The sequence below is a fragment of the Pseudozyma hubeiensis genome (assembly GCF_000403515.1).
Source record: "Pseudozyma hubeiensis SY62 DNA, scaffold: PHS9, whole genome shotgun sequence".
Lineage (NCBI taxonomy): Eukaryota > Fungi > Basidiomycota > Ustilaginomycetes > Ustilaginales > Ustilaginaceae > Pseudozyma > Pseudozyma hubeiensis.
This window is the reverse complement of record NW_012133791.1, coordinates 302,907-319,475: the sequence shown is the minus strand read 5'-3', so window position 1 is coordinate 319,475 and position 16,569 is coordinate 302,907. Positions and strand designations below refer to the sequence as shown.

Sequence of the window (16,569 nt, the reverse complement as noted above, 5' to 3'; positions counted from 1 at the left end):
CTGAGAAGATCGACTCCATCTCGACCTCCGGGATTAGGCCGAAAGATCAATCCTCGGGAGGAGGCAGGCACGCGAGCACACAGGAAATGCATCCTCATAGGTGAACTCGACTTCTATTTTTTTGGTATTTGCCGAGCTCAGATGCCCACAGCTCTGTAAAAGCCGACGACCGGGAAAGCACCGACAGGCGTGCTGTAGCTCAGTGAGGCATAATCCGTTCGTCGCCCTTTAGAAAGGTGCTGCTTGCTTCGTTCAAGCTGCAGCTTCGCATTGCCATCATCGACAAAAGAGTTCCGAGCCTGGACTGTGGGAACACCGACCATCGCATCCGTCACTTCGTCCCTCCCACCATCATCGCACCGTCCTCCCTCGACTGTTCACCCCCGCAGACTCAACACAGGCGAGGAACGTTGCAGATCCTCAACGGCGCCCTACACGCACGAACCTGCAATTCGGGAGCATCGCATCGCATCGCAGAGGGAAAACACACTTGGCTCTTCTGTTCACCTAAACATCCCGACATCCCCAGATTTTCAACAAGTATTTGGTCTGCCTCAACCGGATCGATCTTGTTTCCTCATTCCGTTTCTGTCGGTAAGAAACGCTGGCTTTCCGAACCATGTCCCGCCAAATGGTAAGTTACCGACCTCCAACCTTATCGCTGAAATCGCGATCTTTTCCTAAATTCTGGAAGGAAATCTAGGTCTGCCAAGATATGGCTTGGTTCCTCGCAGCCACGATGTGACGAGGGAAAGAACGCTGACCAATCCTGGCGAATCGCTTCCTTCGCGATCTCTCTTGTATTCTGGCGCTGCCCACTTGCACAGCCTAACGCACCGATGCCAAGAATGACGGACTCGCAGGCGGGTCCCGGCGGCCCTTCATCGCTCAAGTTTGCCGCTCTGTCCGTCCAGAGCTTTCACCTCGACAGTCCACCGTTCACTGGAACCGCCGTCGGAGGAGCCGGACCCCTCGATGAAGCGGGCCAACGCCTCTCGAGTCACGATTCGGATCCCTCCCACCATTCTGCGGACGGCGGCAGCTCGCACTATCAGTCGCAAAGCCCTTCTCGCAGCGTCCGACCGTCGAAAAGAGCAGGTGGCAGCAGTCCACTCTCCAAAGCTACCACGCTCCCATCATCGGGCGAAGACCACGACCCCTATACACGGTCCATGTCGCAGACTCGCTCGCCGCCTCTGCCACAGTTGTCATCTTCCCACGACCAGCAGCAAGATACAAGCGTGAAGACGCCAACCGCAGAAAAGCATTCGCTCCAACTCAACGGCATGACCAGCTCGGCAGAGGCATCTTTTACGTCAGATCACACGAGCCAATATTGTGGAGCAGACGGGGACGATGAGCCACGATCGCGATACGACCGCGACGTCCCGCAATGGGATCTGGATGGCAAGCTCTCTTCGCGCCAAGCCAGCTCTGCTAGCATTGCAACGCTTTCGCCCGACAAGCCTCTTGCAGGTCTTTCCGAATCGCAACCGCCCGCGTCTGGAGCTCGACCAGCAATGCAGCGCCTAGATCCTCCGGGGAACGGCACGCATCGTGAATCCTCACTTTCTCGAAGCCGTCTGAGCTACCGAAAGGGCAGCGGGTCTTCCAGCAACAGCCGGGCATCTCCTTATCCAAGCGTTCTCGACGATCGACCCGCCTATTCGCAGTTCTCCGAAGACCTTGATGCGCAGGAGGACGCTGGATCCTCTGCCGCCGACAGAGACGAAGAGGTCGATGGTCCGGAAGGTCTCTCCGCCGAATTCCGTCTTCGAGATCGCAGCGTTCCACAGCAAGGTCAGACAAAGGAAGAGTACTCGTTCCCAAGGCATCGTCTTCCCACCCGCATGCGCGACGAAACAAAGACGCCCCTCGTCGTGGTCGCTTGTGGAAGTTTCTCTCCGCCCACCTACCTCCACATGCGCATCTTTGAGATGGCCAAGGATCAGATCATCGAGTCTGGCAAGTACGAGCTGCTGGCAGGATACTACTCTCCCGTCTCGGACTACTACAAAAAGGAGGGTCTCGCCAAAGCAACGCATCGAGTCAGGATGTGCGAGTTGGCCGTCGAAAAGACCTCGACCTGGCTCATGGTGGATGCATGGGAATCGCTGCAGGACGAATATCAACGCACCGCTGTTGTGCTCGATCACTTCCACGAGGAGATCAACGGCTCGTCCAACGGCGGCGTCATGCTGAGCGATGGTACGCGCAAGAACGTCAAGATCATGCTTCTCGCCGGTGGAGATCTCATCCAAAGCATGGGCGAACCGGGTGTGTGGGCTACCGTCGATCTACACCACATCCTCGGCCAATACGGATGCCTCATCGTCGAAAGGACCGGCGCAGACGTCTGGTCGTTCTTGCTCTCCCACGACCTGCTCTGGAAGTATAGAAGAAACCTCAAGATCGTCAAGCAGACCATTTACAACGACATTTCTTCGTCCAAGATCCGTCTCTTCGTCAGACGTGGCCAGTCGATCAAGTACCTCTTGCCCAACAGCGTCATTCAGTACATCGAACAGGAGGGCCTGTATCGATTGCCGCCAGATGAGGATCTCAAGTCCGAACCGGAACATGCAAATTGGTAACACGTCCAAGGACGTCCGCATACCAGCGGAGCAAATCACACGCTTCAGATTTCTCAATGTCCGTAGTTCTCATCATCATATCACACACTTCATGTCCTGGCACGCGGAAACTTGCCTTCTGGGATGATTCATGCCCTGCATTTTGCTCATAACTAACTTAGTGACAGTCTGATATCCGGTATGAAGATGCGATGCGACAACGTGTACCCAAAACACTGGCGCTGGGGCTCATCGACGTCGCACAGGCGGAGGAGATCTGGAGTACGACGGAGATCGATCGCTGATGCGGCCTGACCGAGGCGGAGGAGAGCGCGACCTGGAGTCATCCGTTTCCGAGCCGGAATAGGCAGACCTGGACGGAGATCGGCGATGAGGGCGTCGCGATGCATCCTCAGATCGCGAACGAGGACGTGTGGCTCGCTCTCTGGGCGCGGGCGAGCGCGAGCGCGAATACGAACGTCTTGGAGTGGGCGAGCGGGAGTATGAACGTGCCCTGGACCTCGACCGAGACCTGGATGAATATGACGGATACGAGGCAGATCGCGTGCGGCTTCTGCCTCGGCCTCGATGGCGATACGAAGGAGGGCTCCGGCTCCGGCTCAGACTACGCCTGGGACTGCGACTTCGAGAGGAGTACGAACGGCTCGAGTAGGAGCGAGACCGAGATCGAGACCTCGACGGGGACCGAGAATCGTTTGAGCGCGATGAGTACGATCTGGAAGAGTAGGACCGGGACGAATAGGATCGAGATGAGCGCGAGTAGGATGAGTACGAGCTTCGACTGCGTGAGCCGGTGCTGCTGGATAACACGCTCGACGAGTCGGTGTCGCTGTCGTCCGAGCCTCGTGCGGCCAATGCGGCTTGTCGCTGCGCCAAGAGGATTTTGGGTGCATTCTTGAGATACTCCCGCATGTCCTCGGTCAAAACACCCAGACCAATCGATGTAAAGTAGTTGATGGAGAAGCGCGTACTTTTGGGATTGTCGGTCGGGAAGAGACCCTTCCAGTCCTCTTGAAGTGTCGGTTCCTTGAAGCGTTCGGCAAGCTCTTTGAGACCCAGTTGCTGCTGCATCTCTTGAAAGAGGATCTTGACAAAGATTCTCGAACTGCTGGTGGTGTCTTCTTCGTTCATGTGGATGACGGACAGAGACGCCCAGCTAATGCTGTCGGTGGAATAAAGATGACCAAAGAATCGTGCAATGTTTCGGAGGCGATTGGTCTCGTAGCGATGAATTGTGTCGTAGTAGTTGCTGAAGCTTTGCGCGAATGTGTCGGCCCATTTGCGGTGGAGCTTGCAGAAGCGCTCGCCCATGTTGCCGTAGAATTTGCTGTAGGTGCGCTCCTGCGAGCAACATTCGACAATCATGTTGCAAAGCTCAATGTCCTGACCTTCCGGTACTTCGAGTTTGAGAAGCTTGTGCACGCTCTCTTCAAAGTCGAGCGAGGACATGATGGTGAGGTAGATGGTGCGTCGGAGGTTGATGAGGTTTGTCTCGGTCCTGTCGTGGATTTCGAGTTGACGCTGAGCATCTTCCCGACCACCGGCCTCGTCTTCATCATCGCTTTCGTCGGAATCGGTGACGCTCTCGCTGTCGGCATCGGAGTCGCTGCCGTTGCTGTCCGAGTCCTCACCAAGGATCTCTGCCTTGATGGAGCGGTAGCGGTCCTCGTTCTCGATGAATTCGGGATCCTTCTTGAAAACGTTGAGACCCTCTTCAACGTTAAGCTGGTCGTCCAGACTGACACGATGGGTGATCTGATCCTCCTCTTCGACGAGGTCGAGCGCCTCGGGAACGCGGGGGTTGTCTTTGAATGCTTCGCGGCGTACTTGAGAAAGCACCTCGATCATGTACTGCACACGTTTGTTGATCTCCCCTTCATAAAGGACAGCTCGGAAGCGATCGAAGATGCTATTGTTCGCCTTCGGTGCTTCTTCGGCAAGGAAAGCGCCGACCTCGCGCATGAAGCCGACCGCGATCTCGACACTGTCATCGGTGGGCTTCTCAAGAAGCAGCACCAAAATCTCGAGGGCAAGAACCTCGTGGACGACCCTCTGATTGACAAGATGGGCGATGAACATGGCGGTCGAGTTGCAGACTGCCTTGTCGTTGCGCTTGAAGGAACGTCGGAACTGCGAGACTAGACGGACGACTAAAAGCTCGCCAACCATGGGAAGCTTCGTATTGACGATAGCTGTGAGCGCTGCGAATACTGGCGTGAAAGATAAGGACAGAGCCTGTGCACGCATGATGGAGCGACAGTAGAGACCTCGGCCGCGGATGAGGTTGGCGGCGCCGAATAGTTCGGGGACGATGCTCTTGATGTTTTCGACGGCTACCTTGTTGACGAGACCGGTGATGCTCTTCTTGAGGGCGTCCCAGCTCATGCGCTGATATTCTACGCTGCCTGGGTCGGCGGCGGCAGCTTCAGCCATGAGCGCCTTGAGTCGAGCTGGAGGTATATAAGCACCGCCTGCTTTGGTTGCAGACAGTTGCGCCAATGCCGACCGCAAAGCTTCGCCCTTTGCCGCGGTCTCCTTAGCCTTCGCCTCGTGTTCGAGGGCTGCGCGAGCGCGAGAGTCGCTCTTGCGCTCTGTTCTGCCTTCATCGCTGCTCACGGATGGCGAGCTATCTCTGCTGGACCTGCGTCTTCTTGACCTTGGAGGTGGCGATCTTGACCGTGATGGCGAGCGTGACGAAGTGATGGGTGCGGAGACAGAACGTGTTGGTGATCTTTTTCGCTTTAGAGCTGCAACACCAGGGTCGGGCGAAGGTGACCTCGATGAGAAGCTGCTTGCTTCCGAGGCGCTGCTAGATGAGCGGTCTCTTGAGGGCATGTTTCCTGCCCTTCTTCTGCAGTGAAGACGGCGTTAGGGCCTCTGTGGTGGTAGGTAGGCGTTGTGTGAGATCCGGCGTGGCTCATGCGCAGCCATAAACGGGAAGGCGAAGTCTGCGATGCGCCGCAGCTCTTCTGCTGGGCTGTGGGTCCAGAAGCCACGAGATAGTTGGAGGTTCGGAGCGTAAGAGGTGATGCAGATGATGCGGCGGAAAAATGGTGGGACGTCGTCGGAACGATACCGAAATGCTGAGTTTCGTTGAATGGCTCGCAAAAGTCAAATACAGGAGAGCGCGTTCGCAGCGCGACAGAGTCCTGGATGCACAAAGAGCTGTTGCTTGCATGTGCGAGAATGCGACTCTCAGCTAGCGAAATTCTTCTTCGGCTGCTGAATTGCGCCGTGTCCCGAGAAACTAGGCAACTCCACCTTTGCTCAGGATCAGCTTCGCTATTCCAAGGCATACTCGCTGCAAACTCGTCTTGGATCGCTTGCGAGGCTTGTGCTCAGTAAAGATTGGCATTCAGACCGAGCAGTACAAGCGTACGCCTAAGCCCTTGCGAAAATAAGATTGACTTGGCTACAGAGAGCTGTGCGAAGACGCATTTACCGTTACAGCTCGAGAGAAGCGTTCGGTTGCCGCTATAATCTAATGCAGGCTGATCATGGACGAGCCATCTTGGTCCGTATCCCTACTCTGTTGTGTACAGGACGAGCGACAGGGCATGTGAGAATAGGGAGGAGCACATACTACCAGCATTATACGCGTGACGCCTTCGGCGTCTGTCTCTCAAGCTCCTTCCTAAGAACACGGCGGTTGCGAGTCGGGCGAGTGGTTATGGCGAAAGATCGCAGGGTGTGCTCAAGCTTCGGAGAGACGGCAAAGAGGCGGTCCCCATTCAGGGCTTGGGCCCTTGCGATGCGGATTGCTCGTACATCATCCTCTGACGTTCCTCGAGCACTCTTCTCTTGTTGAAGTAGTCCACCTGTGTCGAACAGAGAAACAAAAGACAGAGCGAAAGTCAGTGACTGTCGGACCTTCCCGAAGCTCTCAGCCCATTCTTGGCAGCTGCCTGGCAGCACTCACCCAGCTTCGTGCGCAATTTGTTTCGTAACCTTGTCGTTCTGCGAGGCAAGGGTCTTGCTTCCGTGCTTCGTCGACACTTTGCTTCTTGTCCCTTTCTAGTCTCTCTTGTTCTGCTTTGGCGGCCTTTCCGATGGGCCCCCTTCCATCGCTCATGTCTGTTCCTGGTGGAATAGTGACGCCTTTCTGTGTCAAGCATGCAAAGTAGCTGTCGCGGTGTGACCAACATGCTTTGCGCTCGTTCCTCGTTGGCGCGGGCGCTGGTTCCGGTGTGGCCGACATCGTTTTGAGTCTTGTGTCGTTTGAGATTGTGCAGCTAGCGATTGCAGAACTCGACTCCGCCTTTGAACAGCTCGACGTAAGGTAGTCCGACGACGAGTGTGATGTTGCGAACAGGATCTTATGACGTGAGTGTGGATTGGGTCGGAAGAAGGAGACAAGGTTGTCACTCTTCTCGAAGCCGCTTGAGAATTGCGTGAATTCGTGAGCTTAAATTTGGCCACGATTTGAGCTCAGCTTGGATCAAGAAGCTTAGCCAAGACGCAGCGAGAAGAAGCGGAGCAGCAACAACCTTCTTCTCCCTCCTGACCGCCTTAACCTCACAAGTCACTTCACGCCGCATCTCCACCAAACCTTGAGCAAAGACGCATCACACTCTGGGAGCTCCTTCGCTTTGTGCATTTCAAGGCGGCTTCTCGCAACTGCCCACGAGCTCCTTGCTGTTCATGCGTACCCTAGTTGGCTCTGAAAACGTACGTTAAGGTGAAAAGTTGGAAAGATATGATTGGATCACAGTCACAAAGGGAGACTCAGCGACTCTTGCCGGACTTGCCTTGTCGCTGATACTCTGATGGTGTATATAGAGGCTCTCATTGGCAATGCAGTAACGTCTGAGTTCATTCAAGCATCGCGCTATCCTTCTGCCTATTCGAGCCGCACGCGAAGAATTTGATACGATGAAGAGCTTCAAAGCACTCCTTGGCTTCGACTGCCTCTTGCTACTTGCTTCTTGGGCAGCCTCGGCGAGCGCCGACGCCGACAACTCTACCGATGCCCTGATCACCTACGGCCAGTCAACCATGAACGACACGTCGCCGTATACCTACCACAATTCCATCTCTGCTTGGTACAACGACCTTCTGAAAGTGTCTCTGCAGCGAAAGGCTTGGCCGATCGACAGCTACGCCGACGGCGACGACTTCGCGCCCATCTTTGAGCTGCTCGAGGCCACCTACCCAAGCCAGACAGTCGCCGAGCTCGACGACGATCAATGGGCCGAGCCTTTCAACTTCAAAGGCAAAGAGTTGCTGCAGATCGCAGATGACCTCAATGAGAAGAAACAAACCCAGAACGCCACAAACTACTACATGTGAGCACTCGCACTGAGCAGAACGTACCTACTCAAAGCTCACTGCTGACCTTCGATATTCCCCAACCATACAGGAGGGCAGCTAATGTCTTCCGAGTCGCCTATTTCCCTTGGGTGCATGAGCAGACGAGCCAGTCGAAGGCCAAGTTGTACGCCTGGAAGATGGACAAGCGAGCCTTCAAACATGCTCTAAACTCGATGGACGCTTTTGACGTTTCGAAGTCCGGCGCATCTCTCGGCGGTGACGAGATCCTGGACATCCCTCTACGTGTCTTCAAAGCAAAGAATGCAGTCGGCACCCAGCCGGTCGTGGTGGTCATCACCGGCCTAGACCACTATCACACCTACATGCTACCGCAGATCACCGCCTTAACCTCATACAACTTCACCGTCGTCACCGTCGCTATGCCCGGAACCGCCGATTCGCCTATCACAGGCAAAGACTCCCTGGCTGAGGAAGAGTACTGGACGAGCATCGTCGACTGGCTCACAAACAATCCCGAGCTGTTCGACACCAGTTGCATCAGCTTCTGGGGCATCTCGATGGGCTCATACTGGGCAGTGCGCGTCTCCCGCGTTGAACGATATCGCGTCCGTAGGGTCGTCAGCCAGGGCACGGCGAGTCACTATGCGTTTACGAGAACCTGGCTCGAAGCGGCGGAGAGGCTTTCCTATCCAGCGAGCCTCCAACTGGCCTTGGCCCACGCCTTCGGGTACGTTGATGCAGAATCGTTCAAAGAGGACGTGGAGCAGTACTCGCTGCTGCAACAAGGCATTCTTGACCAAGATGCCACGACTCTGATCGCCGTCAACGGGGAGAAGGACACCACCTTCCCGATCGACGATCAGCGCATCCTAGCCGAACATGGTCCAGGAGCCTTGCTGCGATGGTTTCCCCACATGGGCCACAACGGCGAGCCGCTGAGCAGCCCTTGGCTACTGGATTTCTGGCAGCAGCGCAATGCCTGTTGACTCCCTCCTGCTGCCCTACTCAAATTCAAGAGAGTGTTCCGCTCGATAATATCTGCTCCGTCTTCGCAAATTTTGTCCAGCCAAATGAGGTGAAATGACACATCTTTCCGATTTCGTACAATTGAGCTGCGATGCCTATCCGAAGAAAGAGCCGGAGCCGCCAGGAGCGCCACCTTGAGCAGCTTGACCCATGGACTGCATGAGTTCGTTGACTTTCCCGTTTACCGCGAAGAATTTGCTCACGCATCTGTAAATATCAAGACGGTAGAAAGTTGGAATCCGTCAGTTCATGTCCAGACGGAGTCACCAGGGGTGTCTGGCGTAAAAGAGACTCACCGGTCGATGCAGATGCTTTCGCCCTTGTTCAGGTCGGGTTCAGCGTATCTTGTCGAGATGCATTTGGCGTGGCAAGAAGAGACCAGACGGTTGAAAACGTCGGTGACCATTTCCAACTCGGCGGTTGCTGCTTCGATCTGAGCAGAGCTTACGGCAGCATTACTAGCGCCTGCTGAGGAGCCTCCTCCAAGTCCGAAGAGTGACATGCTTGTGTGGTGGTTGAGTGATGATAGATGGAGGTGGGGATGGATATGAAGTCCAGGCTGATAGATTGAATTGACAGGTGCAGGCCTGCTTAGAAAAGACAAAAATGCGCAGGTCACACCCCGAGTTCCGAGCTTCCTCAGCTCCGACCATCAGCGCGTCCAAACCTGTCATCTCTTAGGCTCTTCACTCGTTCATCCCTCCTTCTTGACATAGACCACAGTGCGATCTCCTTCCCTCTGTAGGCGTTGAGCGTTCGGCTTTACGACCTGATCCGATTTGACCGGCGGGTGGACAGAAAAACAAACGCAGACAAAGCAATTAGGGTGTAGATTGATTATCACAACAGATTTGAAGATGGTGTGTAGAAACAGAGGATGAGAGCGTGCATCGTTGGGTGCATGATGGCACGTCAGATGCAACGTCATGAATTCTTCAGGAGGAAATGCGACTCCAGTGCAGTACGAAGATACAGGGCGCCATCCTGAAACAGTGCACGAGGCATATAGATGATGGGAAGTGTATGATGTATTTGGCGCGTCACCTCTTGACATCAAACGACAAGATCAGGCAACCTGGAGAGGGTTGGCCTTGTTCTTCTCCTGCTCGTCAGGAAGCGCCGAAGGCGAGTTGCTCCACTCGCCGACCTCGCTGGCCTGACCCGAGTCCTTCTCCTTGATCTGGTCTCGCGAAGTGTAACCAGCGGGTACCCACTTCGTCGAGTTCCAAGGCTTGCAGTTGGGGTCGTTGTACATGGCGTCCACATCCTCGAGCGTCAAGTCCGCCGACTCGTAGACGAAGAAGAAGGCGATCAAGCAGTTCGCCAAGTTGCAGCCGGCGAACACGAAGCCGTAGGCGAAGTGGATGTTGTTGGCGATCGGGGAACTGAAGTAGCTGATGAGGAAGTTGCTTACCCAATTAGCGAGGGTGGCCAAAGAAGCTTGTTTCGCCCTGGTCCTGTAGGAGAACGACTCGCCGATCCAGATCCAGATGCCGGGAGCCCAGGTGGAAGCGTAGCCCAAAATAAAGAAGCAAGCAGCGACGATGAGGAGCTTGCCGATGCCTGGAGAGATCTCTTCGGGAAGCGGGCCACCAACCACACCGGCAATGGCAAAGACGAAGAGCCAGAACGACTGCCAAGCGGCACCGTAGATGAGAGGCCACCTTCGACCGAAGCGCTCGAGGATGTAGAGGCCGAGGAAGGTGCAAACAAAGTTGACGGCACCGAGAATGATCTGGGTGATGAACGAGTCATTCAGGCCAGCACGCTGGAAGATGGCCGTTCCGAAGTAGAAAAAGTAGTTGGCACCGGTGAATTGCTGGCCCGCCTGAAGGGTCATTCCGAGCAGAGTTCGGTAGAGGGTCTTGTTGCGGGGCTTGAAGCAGTCTAACCAGCCAGCTTGCTTCATTTGCTCGTCAGCCTTGACGACGGCAATGATTTCGCGGTACTCCGCCTCGACCCAGGGGTTTCCGTCGCCGTACTTGGCACCGCGAACTGCCGCACACGACCTGTAAGCCTCTTCGTTGCGGCCTTGAGCTGCGAGCCATCGAGGCGATTCGGGGCAGAAGATGATACCGATGGCCAGGATCGAGGAGAAAAGAATGCCGAGGGCGACGGGAATTCGCCACTGAGCCGAGTTGTTGTAATCGCGCGTTCCAATGTTGATGCAGTACGCGAGCAAAATACCGAACGTAATGAAGAGCTGGTAGGTACCAACGAGAGCACCTCTTACCTGTCGCGGGACCGTCTCGGATTGATACAGGGGCACCGCCGCAGAAAGAGCACCCACTCCAAGCCCGGTGATCAGACGTCCAATGGCGAGTTGGTACCAAGCGTAGAAGGAAGTGACTTGAATGATGACGCCGATGTCAAAAACGATGCACTCGACGACCATGGCGTAACGACGGCCAAGTTTATCGGCGAGGGGAGCGCCAATCAGCACACCGATGGCCGTACCGACGCTGAGAAGCGAGACGACGACACCCTCGATCCACGGATTCCAATCCTTCCCACCGGCTGCGGTAGGATCGTCGACGGTAGCGAAGCGAGATTTGAAGTCGGACATCTCGAGCAGGCCACTGATCTGACCGGTGTCGTAACCGAAGAGGAAACCTCCCATCGAAGCCAGTGCAGCAATGACGATGGTGAGGGCGCCAATGGGCGTCCCTCTGACTTGGAAGACCATGATCGTTGCTGAGGTCGGGGTGCCCCGATGAACGAGAGGACGGTAATTAACGCGAAGGGCTTGACGTTCTAGAGTGAGCGGATGCGAGGTGCCAACGCTGGCTTGCGGATTCCTAAAGACAGGACGAGGAACGGGGAGCGGTGAGATGGTTACCTTCAGGGAGCGGGGGAAGATGTTGGAAGGGAGAGTGAGCGGGTTATATGGTCCCGGGCTAGCGTCATAGGCTCAAAGCCAAAGCCAAGACGAGATTTGGTTCATCTCGGGAGGAAGAAGGGGGCCACAGCCGCGGGGTCGTAACGACCCACTTTTTTTCTCCTCGCTCTTCTTCCGAACGAACGAACGACGACGGACCACACGGGTCCATGACCTCAGTCAGACCCGATTGGTCAAAGGTCGAGCGGCACCGAAAACCGGCATCTCGACGGTCAACCGGCGTGCAAGAGAGCGGCAAGTCCATTGCAGGACGTTGGGCAGCGAGTCCGAGACCCAAGCAATTGGCCAAGCGCACCTGACGGATCGGCCTCACTCCGAAGTCCCCAAATGCAGAGTTTTTTCTTTCTTGTTTTTTTTTGCCAAGCGTCAGCAGTGTTCGTCAAGTGGAGCGGAGCAAGCCACCGTCTCCCAAACACACATTTAGAGCGGGAAATGGAGCTTTGCACGGAGAATTCTTTTTCGTTCTCCGCTCTGCAGCCTGGCATGCGTAGCCCTGTCGGTACCATTGCTTTGATCTTGATCCTCGAATTGAGCGTCACACAGCCCGACCGGTCATTCTTGTGAAACTCGTGCTACAAGGATTACGCTGCAATGGTCTTGGCGACGGCATCTGCGTTTGCATCGCCATTGCCTCGGTGTTAACGTCGGCCCGTGCCAAGTAACCACCTGACCCTCAGTGCCGGCCCATCTGTACGCTGCTGCGAGGCCCCACTTGATTTGGCCATCTCGCTCGTTCATGCGGATACTTGGAGTGGGCGCGCAGCGCAGAGGTGTGCGTCGAAAAAGAAAATTGAGCCCCCACACACACTTTGCCTTAGCGTTGGTTGAATGTCGATCGTGCCTGAGATGCGCCACCTTCTCTTCGCCCCCCGATTGTATGGATGCTTCTGCTCTTGAGCTTGATCAAGACAATAAAGCAAGGGAAGGCGAGCGCAAAACAGACGCCTCGGACCTCTTGGCATGCGATCATCCGAGCCACCCCTCACCACATCGTTGCGAACGCCCGTATGCCTGAGCCGCAAACAGAAGACCGGACGTTTGCTCCCGGGGTGATGCAACTACCGATGAAGACCGAATTTCAAGCGAGTTTGGTCGGCCCTTGACGTCTCATGAAAATGTTCGTGTCAATCCGCCCATTTCATGCTGCGTCTCCATGGGGTTCTGCTCAACCCCACCGACTCGCCCCAGCGTGGGTTGGAGCCCCTTGTACGTGCAGCCACGTCCCACTCCTTCGACGAATCAGTATTGAGCAAAGGTGGCATGCAAATTTCGTGCTGCGCTTTCCATGCCGCAGCGACGTGGACAAACATCCTCATTGGTGCGGCGGGCGCGGAGAATTTCGAGCAGTGCGTTGTGCAGAACAGCTGCGACGGTCGTCATGTGGTTTGATTTTAATTTTGAATTTTTGATTTCCGCATCTCGCGATCAGCAGTGCTAACTGCCTCTCTTGCCGCTCCGATGAGAAATACGCGAGGAAGAAAAAATCAACAACAGCGAATTTGGGCGAGGTTCAATGATTGCATCATCGCACATGGTTGGTGTCAAATCCTTCCAGCGGCAGCGCGACCTCAAGGTCGACTCTCGGCAACTTGGTTCCGACGATCAATGTTCGGCCATCGCGGCAAAGCTCTCACTCAAAGAAATCAGGCACAGCATGGCCACGAGCATGTGGAGATGCTAGACAGAAGCGAGCTGGTGGGGAAGGTCCCCAAAAATCGACGTCCCTTCGATGTGCCTCGGAACCCGCGCGCGGCAGGCTTCGATTCGAGATGACATCTGTGCCTGAGATTCGGCCACAAGCCTGCGTGCGTGGAGCAGGGATCGACCATACAGTATACAGTGTATCTCGGACTTAATATTGTCTTCGCGGAAGCGTGTGTGACACAGCACGCACTTCGGGACGGGCTTGGGCACTCGATCGCCGCTGTCTCCGACTCCCTTCCTTCAGGCGCATCCTTTTTTCGGTCGCAAGCGGCACTCGGCCGTGTCTTCGAACTTGCATACGATGCTGCCGAACCTCGACCAATTGGAAGCATGCATCGCTTTGCAGTCTCTGCATGTGTGTGGCCTGTGACCTTCGTACGTGATATCGCCCACGATGAGTTGACGCACAGGATCGAGCACAAAGCTACACTTCGCTGGGTGGGAGAAGGGTGATCGGGCACTTGACCAAGTTGCAGCCGCCGAGCACAAAGCCGTAGGCGAACTTGATCTCGTTGGCAATGGGTGTACTAAAGTAGCTGATGAGGAAGTTGCTTACCCAATTAGCGAGGGTGGCCAGGGAAGCTTGTCTGGATGCTTGCGACCTTGGCCCAATAAACCAACAGCCCGTCATCGCTTCGCAATTTGTGATCGGTAATCGTGAGCAACCGAATGACCTGATCGTGCGCAAGCGTCAGATCCGCCAGGCCTGCGCATGATGAGAGTCAGATGCAAGAGAACCTGTCCGGTCCGGCGGTTCAGATTGTTCACATGAGGCATCGCATGAGGTTCCATGATCAAGCCGTCGATGAGATCTTAACATCTATTTTGTTTCGAGGTTCCAACAACGGCGCGAGGATGGAGAGAGCGAGGAATGCAGATTGCAGAAGGCGATTTAGCTGGCCTCGTGCGTCTAGTGCGGGGCACTTACAACTTGGCGCATTGCATATGCCTCACCCCTCTGCGCCTACCAGTGCAGAAACGAAGTTGGATGCTACGACGTCGGGATGGATACGAGTTGTGAGAGACAGCTCGACCGCAGCTCGACCAGATGCGGGCGTCAACCAGCTTCGTCTGTTGCTTAGGGGAAGCGCCATGTATTTCTGAGCCGTCCGAGTTTGTGGGATATCCTGATTCGGCTGGTATACAGACGAGATGGATCTCTCATGTCACACACGGAGGGGAAAAGACAGCGAGAGAGAGCATATGTTGCACCAGTCGTGAACGGACAATGTATTCTGGCAGATAGGCTCCTTTATGCATGCTCACGTGCAGATCGTCGTCCGCTCTGGAGACTTGGTATGTTGACGAATTCGAAAGACAGCCTGTGGCACGCCCCTTGACCTCCCCACGTTGCGGCCCTTGCTCTCATGGCAGGATCTCGCGCCAGCTGCACAGGTGGTCCCGCTCTTGCATTTCTCGCACCTTTGCACTCTGTTTCACTGTACAGTGCAAGGAGGCCGGGTTGAATTTCAAAATACAAAGTAGTCTTGTAAGAAGAGGAAATTGATTCACCAGCAGCAGTGCAAGACCGCTCCCGACCGGTGTGGTGGGCTGATTCTCTGCACTTCAGCCCCGCCTCTGTCGTGCATCTCGTGTCGCCGTACCCCCCTTACAGTGGCCGCGCTCTGTGTGTGTAAAGCTATCCGAAATTCTGAGCTTGGATTGCAGCCTGTGTCGTCGAGTTGGCGGATGGAACGGCGTGCTGTCCCGCGCTTGGAGACCCCCCCACCCCGGTCCTGGGTCCTTGCGACCTGAAAGAAAAAATGTGACTGTCTGCGTGGTTGCGTGCTACAGGTTGTGTAGTGACTTGGTCGGCCCTGGACGTGCCTGTGCCTGATTTGGTCTAATCTTCGCAATACAGTAGTCTGGTACACCATGATCACTCATTTGCACATACTCGTCTTCCTCCCCTTCTTCATGGGATCTACTGCGACGATTGCTCCACCGACCGACACAGCTAGTGAACCGGTGCACCGCTACCTGCGATGAACCTCAGAGTGTCGGTGAGGAAGCCATTAGGATGTGATTGCAACGGCTGTGACTGGGCAGTGCTGTACATTGTACCTGACAGGGCGCTAGCCTGCAGACTGAGTGAGTATATGGCATTCGGATCGCCCTCGAGAATACAGTTGTAATTGCAGACGAGCGCGTGAGTGTGGGACGGCTTTGCCTGCCTGAGTTGCAGCGACTTTGGAACATGCAGCGCTGCCACCTCGAGTTTTAGCGGAGACTTTTTAGCTTTTTCGGATCTAGCGTCTCATCACATTGAACGCATCCTGCCTTTCTCTCCTTCATCGCCCCTGTTCTTTTGCTTCTCCTTCACGCTCGCTTTGGCTTTCGCACGCGCACACCTTCATCCTTCTTTCACCGCCTTGCTGTGACGTTTTTTCTCCTGGCCTGTCGCAGCGACACCCAACTTTGGTGGTTGACTCGTCGCATCCGATGCGTCGATAGCGGCGATCACCAACGATTCCGGCCGACACCACCACCATCTCGTTCGTCACTTCTCGGATGCATCCGCTGTCGGCATTCGTCCTTTCACCGGTCTCCTGGTACCTCCTTTGACTGTCGTATAGTCCGGACGCAGGCCGTTTGGTTGGTTCGAATCGTACCGACTCGACTCGACCCGACGAGAGCGCCGCTTCTTTGATCTCATCCGACTCCGTTTCCACTCGGAGTGGCAAGCCCGGAATCTTGCTTAGCCTCAAGGTTTGCCTCGGCTCACCTGACGCCTCTTCCATCCATTCAGTCCAGCGCCACCAACACTGCTCGCTTGCTGCCATACGCCGGATCATCGGCTCACCCGACCGATCCATCCAACAGGGTGCGCACTTTGATCCTGTGCGACTCCCGCATCGAAACAGCTTTCGCACACCTAGAGCGCATCTGATCCTTTGTTTATCCTTCGGTGCTTTTGCATCTTCGCTTCTCTGCTGCAAATCGGCGAGAAACTACCGTGCGCGATCAAACGACGGCCTGCATCGCTTCCCGAAGTCTCTGCATTCTCTCGACACAAGTCGTCGTCTCTCCCGAACGATATTCGCTTGATCCCGAAATTCCCGTGCGCTGCGCAAA

At 55.4% G+C, this 16,569-nt stretch overlaps 8 protein-coding genes across 8 annotated transcripts; 2 read left to right on the top strand and 6 right to left on the bottom strand.

The window, feature by feature from the left end:
• Positions 1 to 839: 839 nt before the first annotated feature.
• Positions 840 to 2,594, top strand: PHSY_000739 (nicotinate-nucleotide adenylyltransferase; the record flags this gene model as incomplete). Its single annotated transcript, XM_012331373.1, has 1 exon — positions 840 to 2,594. One exon carries the CDS (start codon positions 840 to 842, stop codon positions 2,592 to 2,594), a length of 1,755 nt encoding a protein of 584 aa, XP_012186763.1.
• Positions 2,595 to 2,822: 228 nt separating this feature from the next.
• Positions 2,823 to 5,429, bottom strand: PHSY_000738 (hypothetical protein; the record flags this gene model as incomplete). The annotated part of the gene is made up of 1 exon (XM_012331372.1): positions 2,823 to 5,429. One exon carries the CDS (start codon positions 5,427 to 5,429, stop codon positions 2,823 to 2,825), a length of 2,607 nt encoding a protein of 868 aa, XP_012186762.1.
• A 33-nt stretch (positions 5,430 to 5,462) lies between these two features.
• PHSY_000737 (hypothetical protein) lies at positions 5,463 to 6,792 on the bottom strand (the record flags this gene model as incomplete). Its single annotated transcript, XM_012331371.1, has 3 exons — positions 5,463 to 5,677; positions 6,239 to 6,412; positions 6,543 to 6,792. 3 exons carry the CDS (start codon positions 6,790 to 6,792, stop codon positions 5,463 to 5,465), a joined length of 639 nt encoding a protein of 212 aa, XP_012186761.1.
• A 674-nt stretch (positions 6,793 to 7,466) lies between these two features.
• On the top strand, positions 7,467 to 8,851 carry PHSY_000736 (conidial pigment biosynthesis protein; the record flags this gene model as incomplete). The annotated part of the gene is made up of 2 exons (XM_012331370.1): positions 7,467 to 7,879; positions 7,954 to 8,851. 2 exons carry the CDS (start codon positions 7,467 to 7,469, stop codon positions 8,849 to 8,851), a joined length of 1,311 nt encoding a protein of 436 aa, XP_012186760.1.
• Positions 8,852 to 8,986: 135 nt separating this feature from the next.
• PHSY_000735 (hypothetical protein) lies at positions 8,987 to 9,393 on the bottom strand (the record flags this gene model as incomplete). Its single annotated transcript, XM_012331369.1, has 2 exons — positions 8,987 to 9,098; positions 9,188 to 9,393. 2 exons carry the CDS (start codon positions 9,391 to 9,393, stop codon positions 8,987 to 8,989), a joined length of 318 nt encoding a protein of 105 aa, XP_012186759.1.
• A 564-nt stretch (positions 9,394 to 9,957) lies between these two features.
• Positions 9,958 to 12,034, bottom strand: PHSY_000734 (potential hexose transporter; the record flags this gene model as incomplete). The annotated part of the gene is made up of 2 exons (XM_012331368.1): positions 9,958 to 11,689; positions 11,883 to 12,034. The coding sequence occupies 2 exons, from the start codon at positions 12,032 to 12,034 to the stop codon at positions 9,958 to 9,960; spliced, it is 1,884 nt and encodes a 627-aa protein (XP_012186758.1).
• A 1,700-nt stretch (positions 12,035 to 13,734) lies between these two features.
• PHSY_000733 (hypothetical protein) lies at positions 13,735 to 15,553 on the bottom strand (the record flags this gene model as incomplete). Its single annotated transcript, XM_012331367.1, has 3 exons — positions 13,735 to 13,928; positions 14,463 to 14,630; positions 15,475 to 15,553. 3 exons carry the CDS (start codon positions 15,551 to 15,553, stop codon positions 13,735 to 13,737), a joined length of 441 nt encoding a protein of 146 aa, XP_012186757.1.
• Positions 15,554 to 15,785: 232 nt separating this feature from the next.
• On the bottom strand, positions 15,786 to 16,289 carry PHSY_000732 (hypothetical protein; the record flags this gene model as incomplete). The annotated part of the gene is made up of 1 exon (XM_012331366.1): positions 15,786 to 16,289. The coding sequence occupies one exon, from the start codon at positions 16,287 to 16,289 to the stop codon at positions 15,786 to 15,788; it is 504 nt and encodes a 167-aa protein (XP_012186756.1).
• Between the last annotated feature and the right edge of the window lie 280 nt (positions 16,290 to 16,569).